General features: G+C 43.6%; 1 protein-coding gene across 1 annotated transcript in view; it reads left to right on the top strand.

The window, feature by feature from the left end:
- Nucleotides 1-6,393, top strand: part of CRACD (capping protein inhibiting regulator of actin dynamics) — a 77,159-nt gene extending 70,766 nt beyond the window's left edge. Inside the window, exon 10 of the mRNA XM_075259395.1 lies at nucleotides 5,389-6,393. Within this exon, the coding sequence (XP_075115496.1) occupies nucleotides 5,389-5,546 (158 nt within the window). The 3' untranslated portion in view covers nucleotides 5,547-6,393. The remainder of the gene's footprint in view (nucleotides 1-5,388) is intronic.
- Nucleotides 6,394-14,083: the final 7,690 nt, after the last annotated feature.

Below are 14,083 nucleotides of genomic sequence, written 5' to 3'. Positions count from 1 at the left end.
TCAGTTTCACATCCATGAGTGGCCATGGATGAGAGACCTTTGTGACATCCTACGGGTCTTTGAGGAGTCCACAAGGAGGGTGAGCTCTGAGGATGCGATGGTGAGCCTTACAATCCCGCTCTTGTGTGTTCTGAGAGAATCCCTGATTGACATCAGGGATAACTCAGATCACACAGAGGAGTTAGGGATAGCATCCGATCCATCACAGCTGGAGAGTAGGTCCACACATCTGTCTGCTTCACTGCGTTTAATGGAGGAGGAGGAGGAGGAGGAGGAGGAAGAAGAGTTGTCCGATGATGTGATGGTGATACAGGAGGCTTCCGGGCAACTTCAAATCGTCCCATTGTTGCAGCGCAGATGGGTAGACATGGAGGATGAGGAGGAAATGGAGATTGAACTTTCCGGTGGGGCCAGAGGAGTCATGCCAACTAACACTGTGGCAGACATGGCTGAGTTCATGTTGGGGTGCTTTACAACCGACAAGCGTATTGTCAAAATCATGGAGGACAACCAGTACTGGATCTTTGCTATCCTTGACCCCCGGTATAAAAACAACATCTCGTCTTTTATTCCGGTAGAGGGGAGGGCCAATCGCATCAATGCTTGCCACAGGCAATTGGTGCAGAATATGATGGAGATGTTTCCAGCATGTGACGTTGGCGGCAGGGAGGGCAGTTCCTCCAGTAGGCAACCAAGTTCTCACCGGTCCACACAAACGAGGGGCACACTGTCTAAGGTCTGGGACACCTTGATGGCACCCCCTCGCCAAAGTGCCGCCACGGAGGGTCCTAGTGTCACCAGGCGTGAGAAGTATAGGCGCATGTTGCGGGAATACCTTTCCGACCACAGCCCTGTCCTCTCCAACCCCTCTGCGCCCTACACGTATTGGGTGTCGAAGTTGGACCTGTGGCTTGAACTTGCCCTATATGCCTTGGAGGTGCTGTCCTGTCCTGCCGCCAGCGTCCTATCTGAGAGGGTGTTCAGTGCAGCCGGTGGCATCATCACTGACAAGCGCACCCGTCTGTCAGCTGAGAGTGCCGACCGGCTCACTTTGATAAAAATGAACCACCACTGGATAGAGCCTTCATTTTTGTGCCCACCTGTGTAAAGCACCCCAACATGCAACTCCATGTCTGTACTCAACCTCTCCAATTCCTCCGCATCCTCATACTCATCCACCATAAGCGTTGCACAATTCTGCTAATACTAGGCTCCCTCCACCCTGATTTCCCCCAACTCTGCTGGTTAGAGGCTCCCTCCACCCTGATTTCCACCAACTCTGCTGGTTAGAGGCTCCCTCCACCCTGCTTTCCCACAACTCTGCTGGTTAGAGGCTCCCTCCACCCTGATTTCCACCAACTCTGCTGGTTAGAGGCTCCCTCCACCCTGCTTTCCCACAACTCTGCTGGTTAGAGGCTCCCTCCACCCTGATTTCCACCAACTCTGCTGGTTAGAGGCTCCCTCCACCATGAATTGGTCCAAACTGGGCTGTTTAGAGGCTCCCTCCACCATGAATTGGTCCAAACTGGGGTTTTTAGAGGCTCCCTCCACCATGAATTGGTCCAAACTGGGCTGTTTAGAGGCTCCCTCCACCATGAATTGGTCCAAACTGGGGTTTTTAGAGGCTCCCTCCACCATGAATTGGTCCAAACTGGGGTTTTTAGAGGCTCCCTCCACCATGAATTTGCCCAAACTGGGCTGTTTAGAGGCTCCCTCCATCATGAATTGGTCCAAACTGGGCTGGTTAGAGGCTCCCTCCACCATGAATTTGCCCAAACTGGGCTGGTTAGAGGCTCCCTCCACCATGAATTTGCCCAAACTGGGCTGTTTAGAGGCTCCCTCCACCATGAATTTGCCCAAACTGGGCTGTTTAGAGGCTCCCTCCACCATGAATTGGTCCAAACTGGGGTTTTTAGAGGCTCCCTCCACCATGAATTGGTCCAAACTGGGGTTTTTTAGAGGCTCCCTCCACCATGAATTGGTCCAAACTGGGCTGGTTAGAGGCTCCCTCCACCATTAATTTGCCCAAACTGGGCTGGTTAGAGGCTCCCTCCACCATGAATTTGCCCAAACTGGGGTTTTAGAGGCTCCCTCCACCATGAATTGGTCCAAAATGGTTTTTTTAGAGACTCCCTCCACCATGAATTTGCCCAAACTGGGCTGGTTAGAGGCTCCCTCCACCATTAATTGGTCCAAACTGGGCTGGTTAGAGGCTCCCTCCACCATGAATTTGCCCAAACTGGGCTGTTTAGAGGCTCCCTCCATCATGAATTGGTCCAAACTGGGCTGGTTAGAGGCTCCCTCCACCATGAATTGGTCCAAACTGGGTTTTTTAGAGGCTCCCTCCACCATGAATTGGTCCAAACTGGGCTGGTTAGAGGCTCCCTCCACCATGAATTGGTCCAAACTGGGTTTTTTAGAGGCTCCCTCCACCATGAATTGGTCCAAACTGGGCTGGTTAGAGGCTCCCTCCACCATGAATTGGTCCAAACTGGGCTGGTTAGAGGCTCCCTCCACCATGAATTGGTCCAAACTGGGGTTTTTAGAGGCTCCCTCCACCATGAATTGGTCCAAACTGGGGTTTTTAGAGGCTCCCTCCACCATGAATTTGCCCAAACTCTGCTGGTTAGAGGCTCAATCCACCCTGATTTTTAAAACAAATGTTGGTGCCAACCTCAACTTACTACAAGGGCCAAATTCACTGCTGGTGACAAGCTCTCCTCACTGCAAGTGCCAAATACACATGTTTCAAGGTGTTTTCCTACTGTCAGAGAGGTGGTATTGAGTGTGTAAAGTGTGTAGTTGTTAGGCTGTGATGTTGGGGTAATAGAGGGTCTTTGGTGTGTTAGATGCCCCCAGACATGCTTCCCCTGCTGTCCCAGTGTCATTCCAGAGGTGTTGGCATCATTTCCTGGGGTGTCATAGTGGACTTGGTGACCCTCCAGACACGGATTTGGGTTTCCCCCTTAACGAGTATCTGTTCCCCATAGACTATAATGGGGTTCGAAACCCGTTCGAACACACGAACATTGAGCGGCTGTTCGAATCGAATTTCGAACCTCGAACATTTTAGTGTTCGCTCATCTCTAATTATGATTACTAGAAATCTAATATAAATAATACGCACCGTAAATGTATATTACATTACACTGGTTTGGAAAGAAAACAAACTACAGGCTGCCAGGAATGACAAAAGAAATGCTGTAAACTCAATGTTTTGATGGGTTTACATAGAAGGATACAGATTGACAGTATGAGGCTGTCCAAGTCTTTATCAGCAAAGTCCAATTAGCAGAGATAACAGCTCTGACAAAGCACTATCCAGAGAACTCAGAAGCCCTCCCCTCCAGAGAGCAATGATTCATGTCACTCATCCTATAATGCTAGATAAGGAGAAAAACAGGCTGAGGACCAAGGAAACAATGTGTAAACAATGGGAGGAACAATTTTATATAACAGGAAAATGAAGCAGCATTTCTAAAGCAACGTATTTAGGAAAACTCTTGATTTTATACACGCTAGCGGTATAGATAGGATCCTTGAGATGGGAATACCCCTTTAAAGGATACTAATCATACTGAAAGGACATCTAGGTGTCTCAGTATGAATTCTAGCAAAAGCACATTTTTTTTCCTGCATATATCTATGCACAGAACTATATAAGATGGTTTAATACAAATTCCATGGTACTTCAAAAAATGTATCTCAATATATATACAGTCCTATGAAAAAGTTTGGGCACCCCTATTAATCTTAATCATTTTTAGTTCTAAATATTTTGGTGTTTGCAGCAGCCATTTCAGTTTGATATATCTAATAACTGATGGACACAGTAATATTTCAGGATTGAAATGAGGTTTATTGTACTAACAGAAAATGTGCATTATGCATTAAACCAAAATTTGACCGGTGCAAAAATATGGGCACCTCAACAGAAAAGTGACATTAATATTTAGTACATCCTCCTTTTGCAAAGATAACAGCCTCTAGTCGCTTCCTGTAGCTTTTAATCAGTTCCTGGATCCTGGATGAAGGTATTTTGGACCATTTCTTTCTACAAAACAATTCAAGTTCAGTTAAGTTAGATGGTCGCCGAACATGGACAGCCCGCTCTCAAATGATCTGAAAACAAAGATTGTTCAACATAGTTGTTCAGGGGAAGGATACAAAACGTTGTCTCAGAGATTTAACCTGTCAGTTTCCACTGTGAGGAACATAGTAAGGAAATGGAAGACCACAGGGACAGTTCTTGTTAAGCCCAGAAGTGGCAGGCCAAGAAAAATATCAGAAAGGCAGAGAAGAAGAATGGTGAGAACAGTCAAGGACAATCCACAAACCACCTCCAAAGAGCTGCAGCATCATCTTGCTGCAGATGGTGTCACTGTGCATCGGTCAACTATACAGCGCACTTTGCACAAGGAGAAGCTGTATGGGAGAGTGATGAGAAAGAAGCCGTTTCTGCACGTACGCCACAAATAGAGTTGCCTGAGGTATGCAAAAGCACATTTGGAGAAGCCAACTTCATTTTGGAAACAAAGATTGAGTTGTTTGGTTATAAAAAAAGGCGTTATGCATGGCGTCCAAAAAGAAACAGCATTCCAAGAAAAACACAGGCTACCCACTGTAAAATTTGGTGGAGGTTCCATCATGCTTTGGGGCTGTGTGGCCAATGCCGGCACCGGGAATCTTGTTAAAGTTGAGGGTCGCATGGATTCCACTCAGTATCAGCAGATTCTTGAGAATAATGTTCAAGAATCAGTGACGAAGTTGAAGTTACGCCGGGGATGGATATTTCAGCAAGACAATGATCCAAAACACTGCTCCAAATCAACTCAGGCATTCATGCAAAGGAACAATTACAATGTTCTGGAATGGCCATCCCAGTCCCCAGACCTGAATATCATTGAACATCTGTGGAATGATTTGAAGCGGGCTGTCCATGCTCGGCGACCATCTAACTTAACTGAACTTGAATTGTTTGTCCAAAATACCTTTATCCAGGATCCAGGAACTGATTAAAAGCTACAGGAAGCGACTAGAGGCTGTTATCTTTGCAAAAGGAGGATCTACTAAATATTAATGTCACTTTTCTGTTGAGGTGCCCATACTTTTGCTCCGGTCAAATTTTGGTTTAATGCATATTGCACATTTTCTGTTAGTACAATAAACCTCATTTCAATCCTGAAATATTACTGTGTCCATCAGTTATTAGATATATCAAACTGAAATGGCTGCTGCAAACACCAAAATATTTAGAACTAAAAATGATTAAGATTAATAGGGGTGCCCAAACTTTTTCATAGGACTGTATCTCAAATATGCATTCTATATTTCCATGTAAATACAAGGCTTCTTGTGAATAACATTAGCTATGTTTTCTTTCTTCAGTGGAAATTACAGAGACTGTTCCTGTAACACATGCAAAGGATCTTCCAAAGAGGTTCTCCACTCCCGATGCCACTCCTGTCTCATCAGAACCGGCATGGCTGGCATTAGCCAAGAGGAAATCTAAAGCTTGGAGCGACTGTCCACAAATTATTAAGTAGATTCCATGTCCTCGGTAGTTAGATCCTCCTTAGATGTCCTTAACTCCTTTCTGTGTACTACTATATGGTTGTTGCGATAGACTTCTCCGGTGATCACCTTTACTTGTCTGGAGGCTTTATCCAGAAACATTAATATAATCCTATTGTTATTTTGGTCAGATGTGAAGACGCAAATGACCTGTATTAATATATTTTGAGAGACTGGAAGTTCTGTGACAAGTCATAGGGAAAAGTGACTGTAACAGGGCTAGGAGTTTAGCAACCAACTACAGATCTCGCCATTCCTATGGCATCACAGATAGAAATAAATACTGTATTCAGGTAGTCAATGGCTTGTGTATATGGCTGTAATGATGTTTCATAAGAATATAATATGAGCATAAATTTTTATCGTAGCTGAATGATAGCTGTCACAACCTGCACAAATTGATGTCTTCTCTGGACCAATATGGCCAATACAGGTTTGCACTTTTTCTTTTTGATGCATTCATGTTTTGCACACTATGGTATTATGTGCCTCTACTACAGTGCTATTAACTCGGATTAAACATATGGACTCTAGCGATGTTGGAGCCCAACCGGATTTTGTAAAATTGGTCAGGAGGACCTTCTATGTGCAAAATAAGGGTCAGCCTTATTATCTGCCTACAAGCTATTGCCAGCTTTGAGGTTTGTCACTCTCACTTTGTCTTTGCGGGTGGCAGTCATAGTGGCCATTGCTCTTTGGGGTATGTATTTCAATTTTCTAGTTAACTAATACATATATCGTGATGGAAGAATCCAGGGACTGGGGATACTGTTACATCAGATTTACAGGGCTGACTGGTGAATATAGCTGATGTTCTGTATATATATTGAGGACATTGGAAATAAGGCACCATACGTTTTGCACCCACTGGGTCTAGATAAAACTCCAAAAATCTAGAGGTTCTTTCTCAAATATAGTAAACTCAAGGTCCATAACTGGAAAAGATATATGAGAGCTGATCGTATTTTTCCTATGCACAAAGTAGTGGGTTTCAAATGTGAACACATGGTCTTTTTGGATTTTAGTGCATGTCATGTGTGACTACCATGATAGAAAGAACAAAGAGTTGTCAGTATACATAAGAAAATGACTATTTTGTATGTGTAAAATAGCAAATGGTAATAGGTGTGCCTTTAGTGTGGAAATAAAATACTGTGTTGGGCGGTGATATGGCAGGGCTACAATCGAACTCTCAGGATCTGGCCCTTTAAGGAGTGACGGGGCAGTTCCAAATGAAAATCACAAGTCCTACTCCTTTCTGTGTTAGTATTTCTTAGTGGAAAAAGTTATTTATTTTTTTGTAGAGTGAACAATAATGAAGAGAAATGTCGTAGGATATTGTCAGGTTGCTTTATAGTATACTCTGGGCTTCTGTGTTATACCTAGTACAGGGCCTGATGGGGCAGTGCATGGCACAGGGATAGGGATTCAGAGCACTCAGCCTTCTCCATTGAGATTGAATGGAGTGTACATGCATGACCTTCACTCCGCTCAAATGGGATTCCTGTTTTTGTGTTCAGTGGGGGTCCCAGGGAAGAGACCCCCAGTGATCAAACCAATATAAGGTATTCTATATGTAGGTGATAAGGTGGTATTGTGGGACATCCACTATAAAATCATTAAAACAGATCTCCATAAAGAATAATGTTATACTCTAATCTATCCAAGATTTCTTAGAATACTGCTAAGTAGCAGCGATCGGAGCTGTCCCAATATTCTCCTTTTGTCCTGCTTTAAACCATGTTTTGGGAGTCAAACTCTTGTCTTATGTATCTAGTACATATTGTTTCTCTACCATATACCAAAGAATTTGGAGATTACCCCACTTGATACAGAAAGAGACCTTTTCTCCATACCATAGTACCCCTTAGTATCTTCAGCTTATATCGCCACCTATTGGCACATTATCACACTTGGGTCTTCTGAATATCATATGGTGCGCAACAAAATCTTGTAGGTGAATTTTGACAGTTCTTCATTCATTCATTTCATTTGATACACCAGGGTTTGCCTTTAGAACTACTGATCTTCATGGCGAGGAAACATTCCATGGAAAACTGAGAAGTCCTCAAAGTATAATAGTGCTTTGTGGGTGACAAACCCCAAAAGTATTAGGTTCAGGCCAAGCCCAAAACTTTTAGAAAATTCAGGTCGAATCCAATGCTAACACATCACTGTGTAGGGGCCAAAAAGAAGGAGGCAATATTATGTGTGGGGGCCTAAAAAGGAACAGTATACTGTGGGGTCAGTAAAGAGAGTAATATACTGTGGGGGTCAGTAAAGTGGGCATTGCACAGTGTGTGGGTTAAGTAAAGGAATTTTTGGTCTGCAAATGGTGGTGTGACCTACAATTTTGTTTAAGGGTGTCCCATCGCGGAACCAAAGATTGCCAGTTTGGGTATTTGGAAGGGGGTGCCTTTCTATAGATCACCTCAGGCAGCAGAGAATCTAGGTTCACCCCTAATTGTAGAGACCTCTTTGCACCCCCTATAGCTACCCCCCTGCTTGGCAAGGGGCCATGACATTCATGTGTGCGCTGTGGCCTACTAGAGAATGATGTTCCCAAGTCACATGATCCATCTGCAGCTCGGTCCCAGGAAGTAGGGTCAGGTTGCTATACCAGGCTCCACAACTGCACTATATATGGAATATTGATTAGCTGATTGATGGGGTTGCTAAATGTTAGGTTCCTAAAAATCTGAAATTTATAACTAATCCTAGAGACAGACCATCAATATAAAAATCCTGGAACATCCCCTTTAATGTGGCAAGAGAACAATTCTCTACCGCCAGCCTTTACTACTGACACTAGGCAAGATGGATCCATGTGTTTTACCCCAGAGGGACACTTCAGGTTCAACAGTGCAGCAAAAATCAAGGTTTAGCAGAACCTACCTATTTCTCCATGTATAGAAGCCTTTAATGTAGTCAGCTTTTATGGCCACCTATAGGAAGATTAATCCACAATAAGTAGAGATATTTTTAAGGTGTTATCCTGTCCCTAGTTTCCTCCTTTTATCTGATAGGAGAGGACCCTGGTTTGGTATTGCAACCTGTCTGGAGGATGACTGTTCCTCCGCACACCACTATTGTACATGCTTTTCCAAGATTCTGTCAGGTTGACCCATTGAGATCACTTCAATTGTTGCAAGGCATTTGTGCCAGGAGGATATAGCATTAAGATAAGAGATAAGATAAGATTTATCAGCACACCAAACACTGCATGAGAACCCTAAGATCAGCAAAGAGATAGCTAGCAGGGTTCACACTAGCGTCGGTGTCCGATGCTAATGTCCGCGGAAGATTTTAGCATCGGACACTAGCTGTGACCGTTTGCAATTTGCATTGTTTTAAATGGGACACCATGTAGTGTCCTTTAGTGTCCGTGGGTGTCCTTAATTGTCCGTTTACAAAGGTGTCCGATTTTTCAAGCGGACAGCAAAATCCTACAATCTCCACGATCTAGCACCAGCACCCATCAAAGTCACTTATTGCACATTTCAACCTGAACTAAAAAGGTCACTGGACAGATTGGGATAAATGGGAGTCTCACATCCCTCCCAAGTGTATTCATCCATCACCACTATGTTACTGGGCACATTACATTGATAATAATCACACCATTGCTATATTTGTCACTTTTGTAGATTTGGAGAAAATATCTTAGTATGTTATGCAAATGAGGCAGTTGGTGCTTTGGGGGCGGGCCTTCAGGTCCCTGGTGCATTGCTTGTGGAACTTAGACCCCTGCCTGTACCAACCTGTGCAGTGAGAGTCAATCTTTCCAATCCTATGACATCACTCATCATACTTGGGTAACAACAGCAATGCTCTCAGGGTTGAAGGCCCGCCCCCAATGCACCAACTGCCTCATTTGCATAAAACTTCAAAATATCTTTTTTTTGCCAAATCTACAAAAGTGACCTATATAACACAGGTATGAAGGTATGTTTTTTATCAGTTTAATGTGCTCAAGTGAATATGAGGTGGCAGGCTCCCTTTAACATACTAGTCTTCTTGTATGTAGTGAAAATTGTGTTGTGTTTTATGTCATCGGTGGGAAAGGTTATACAAAACTTGGATAATAAAACACTAAATTATTACAGTTTCGATCCAATCGACCTTCACTGGTCCTTTACATTCTCTATGTAGCCAAATATTTATTTATGGATTAAACAGCAGTCTGCTACATAAGTAATGACAAAGATAACTGCAAGATGCATCAGAGCTTCTGTATCACACACACAATCACTAAAGGCATGCAGGATTATTGCTGAGGCTGAAATAAACCACAAACACTCATGTTCCCCTTCTCTTGTCTGATCATTTTGTATACATTATTACAGCCCCGGATTCATTTTACCTCCATCTTTAGTTCAAGTTCATGTGGACTAGTAAATTTGGGAAGAGGGTACATCTTAGGCTGTTCTGTCCGGCTAGGGCAGCATGCGGTAGTACTATTCACTCCAGGTAGGGGCGATGATGTAATTTAGAAAAAAAAATGTTAAAGAAAAAAAAGGCCCATCTGTTCTAACAAAACAGGTCTGGTCCCCATTGATGTGACCTCTCAGGGTTGGTTCACACTAGCGCTTGTATTCCGTCCGCAAGGAGTCCGCATGGAGACCCCCCCCCCGGACGGAATGCAATCGAAATTGCAAGCGATGTGCTAGCAAAGCACATGGAGCCCATAGACTATAATGGGCTCCGTGTGCTTGCCGCGCACTGCCCCCACGAATGAATTGTGCAGGCAGAGCGTGGCAAGCACATGGAGCCCATTATAGTCTATGGGCTCCGTGTGCTTAACTGCACAGCGCTTGCATTAACGTTGGTATTCCGTCCGGGGGGTCTCCATGCAGACTCCTTGCGGACGGAATACAAGCGTTAGTGTGAACCAACCCTCAGCTGTCCACTGTCCCAAGTGGTCATGTACCATTCAAACAAATGTTATGACATCATCACTTCCAGTCTGATACAAAGGGCCATTTAGCAGATGATTTATGCTTTTATTTGCTCCCCTGAATTTATTTTTAAAGGGCAGATTTGACATGAAGGAGCTTAACAATGAATCTGTCAAGAAAAAAATTTCTGCTTTGAGAATTTGAAGGGTTTTTTTACGCTTCACAAAAAGAGAAATGGATTTTGATGCTGAATTTGATGTGGAATTTGGAGAACAATGTCACTGTACCAAATTCCATGCACAGTTCTTCACAAATTCCACATCCAATTCCGCACAGACGGAAAAGATGTATTTTCACTTCAATGGGAGTTTCGAGGCAGGATCTGCCTGAAGAATGAGCAGGACACTTATTTTTTTCAGACGGAATTTTTTTGTTGCAGATTTTGCTGCGTTTCTTTTTAGCTAAAGTCAGTGGATTGAGCAGAAGGTAGAGGTATAAGAACTTTTTATATATTTCCCATTCCTTTGGTGGCCATTCTTGGCTTTGGCTCGAAAAATTGCAGCAAAATCTTCAACAAAAAAAAGCTGCGTTTCTGCAATGTAGGGCCTCAGCCTTAGGCTACAGCACATGTTGCGGAAATGCAGCTTTTTTTGTTGCAGATTTTGTTGCGTTTTTTTTTTTTTTTTTTAGCCAAAGCAAAGAATGACTACAAAAGGAATGGGAAATATATAGGAAGTTCTTATATTCCTTCTTTGCCTCAAGAAACTCCTGGCTTTGGCTCAAAAAACCACAGCAAAATCTGCAGCAAAAAAACCCCTGCATATCCGCAGTTTGTTACAAGGTTGTTGGGAGTACATCTACAAATACTGTTACAATACTTCATGTAGAAATGTCATATAGGACACGGTGTTAAAGGTGTTGTCTCATGTTACAAAAAGTATCTGCCTGCCTGAAGTGTTACTGATGCCCATAGGCTATACCCAGTGCCGCACCTCCCATGAGGCGACCTGAAGCGACCGCTTCAGGCGGCGCTATGCCAGGGCCCCAGGGAGGGCGGCGGCATTTTTGCTTACCTAAGCCAGTCCAGGACAAGCTGTCCTGGACTGGCTTAGCACTGAGCGGTGGATTGGGGAGAGGCCCCTGGAGCAGCGCTGTTCCAGCGGCCTCCCCTCACGCTCAGGCAGAGAGCAGGTCCTCTCCGTGCCTGCGAACGCCACTAAGCCCAGCCCCCTTCACGTCGCCCCGCCCGCTCCACCACGCCCGCTCCGCCTCCTCCTCCCAGGGGTGGGGGGGCTTTCTGTCGTTCACCTCGGGCGGCGAAAGGGGCAGGTTCACCCCTGGCTATACCTGTCAACATTCACTTGAGTGGAGCCAAGCCGCAATACCAAGCACAGCCCATGGACAAGAGTGGCACCATTTCAGGAAAATAAAAGCATTTAGGTCATCCCTTATTGTTCTTTTTATTGCTATACGAATATAGTTCAGATACAACTTTACATTTTCTTTAAAGGCCGATATATAAAGCCACAGTGATGGAAGAAATGGTGACAGAGTGTGTGCTATTGAATTCAATGACGAATTTATAACCCTTACGCCGGAATTATGCCTCTATAGTGGTTAAACATGTCTACCGTGAAAAACTACTTACTGTATCCAGCTAGAAGGCAATGAGCTTAGGAACGTAATAGTACATGAAAAGCCCAGCACATGATAGCTCTATAGTCACACTAGTAATAGGTTGTATGAAGTGATGCCTATCTAATTCATGTCTAGAAATATATGTATAAGTTATTGTGTTGGATAGAGAAGCATTCCAGTAGTTAGACCATAGACGTGACAATACCACAGACCATAATAATATTAGACATAGGCATAGAGGAGTAAGGGGTTTATGTATTGTGCTAAATATTTTTAGATTTATAGGTGAGGCTGGATTGACCAAAATTCTAGATTCAGCTGGTCATACACATTTCAGAAATGCTAAATCCATTAATTTTTGCAAGATTTAACCAACATTGCAATTCTTATAAGGTCCTCCCAACATTTGCCTTATGGTCAGGACTGGGCTATTGGATTTCAAGATTCCCCATCCTTTTACTGCCTCAGTTGTACTGGTAGATGTTTATTCTCCTTTCTTCATTCGGAATAGGTCAAGCCTAGGTTGCATGTGTATGGGGAGGTCGGAATGATTAGCTGTTGGAAGATTGAGCACTTGTCCGATAGCTATCTAATGTGTTTGACCAGCCTTACACTATAGGGACATGTTATATTAAAGTGGTTTGTAAATGTAAAGTGGCAAAAAGCCCTACAGAAAACATGACCTAGTAATCCATAGGAACCACATACCATGGTGCACTTTCCACGACATACTCCTGACCGTATACATCTAGGACATCCAGTCACATTTTTATGTATGAGGGTCTAAACTCCCACCAGTCCTGAGAATGAAGAGGTCGCAGCGTTCATTTAGCATAACATCCCCTTCATGGTTTTTCGCTGTATTGTGCCTGGTGGAAAGCGAGTGAAGAGGCTGCTGTAGACCGATGTACTGCTGGGTGACCACAAGAGAGAGATATTCCTTTAATAGGCCCACAATGGGGAAATTTTATGGATGGTACAGTAGTATATAACAAGAGAGAAAAACACATACAAGCTCATGGCAGATAGAGAAATCCTAGGAATCATAGCAACTAAAATAGAAAGAAACACAGACACACTGCAGGATCATTTAGTTCTCTGTGTGATGTTAATAATACAGCCTTACCGTGGTTGGAGGACACGAGGAGGGGGGTCACAGAATGTAGATATAACAGGCAGAAAAACATTTTTGCAGAGGTGGGGGACATATGCAGCTATCATGATAACGTGGTAGTTCTTTGGTAGGTAATAAGATCTCATGCTCACAGGCTCACAAGCATCACTGGGCAGGGAAAAACAGAGAAGGGATCTCTGTAACCAATAATAATGTGATGTCATATTCTAATAACATGGGAAAAAAGTAATCTACAAGTACAAGTTAATGCTGTACAGAGAACATACATTCACTATAGTATATATGACTCAGAATTGTCTGTCTACTCCTGCAAGATAAATATACCCAGCCTAGGAAAGTCAAATAGTCTGACACCTCAGGACAGATTACCCATAACTTGTACCAGTACAGGGCAGGGGTCAGCAACCTCTGGCACTCCAGCTCCTGCAAAACTACAACTCCCAGCATTTACAAGAAAAATGGAGCAATTATACAGGCTGGCAGATGTAGTTTCACATCAGCTGGAGGTTGTTGAGCCTGGTACAGAGGCTCCGGGTAAGTCAGTATAATTGTGTGTGTGTGTGTATATATATATATATATATATACACACACACACACACACGTAGTATACAGAGCATATGCCAGAATACTACTGTGAATGCAAAACATCTCAAACTCGTGGACAGATGGATATTTTACTCACTTGGATCCCAGGCACCATGAGCAACATTCATTAGCAATGTCAATTGCAGAGGTTGTGTTACTACTAGACAGTGGGGAATAGAAATACCTTTTGGAATAGAAATACTAATTTGGCAATAAACTCCGCATCATGATAGTAGGCTTATTAACTGAGTC

This window comes from Leptodactylus fuscus, chromosome 1, assembly GCF_031893055.1.
Source record: "Leptodactylus fuscus isolate aLepFus1 chromosome 1, aLepFus1.hap2, whole genome shotgun sequence".
NCBI classification, from domain to species: Eukaryota; Metazoa; Chordata; class Amphibia; order Anura; family Leptodactylidae; genus Leptodactylus; species Leptodactylus fuscus.
This window is presented reverse-complemented; position numbering and strand designations above follow the sequence as displayed.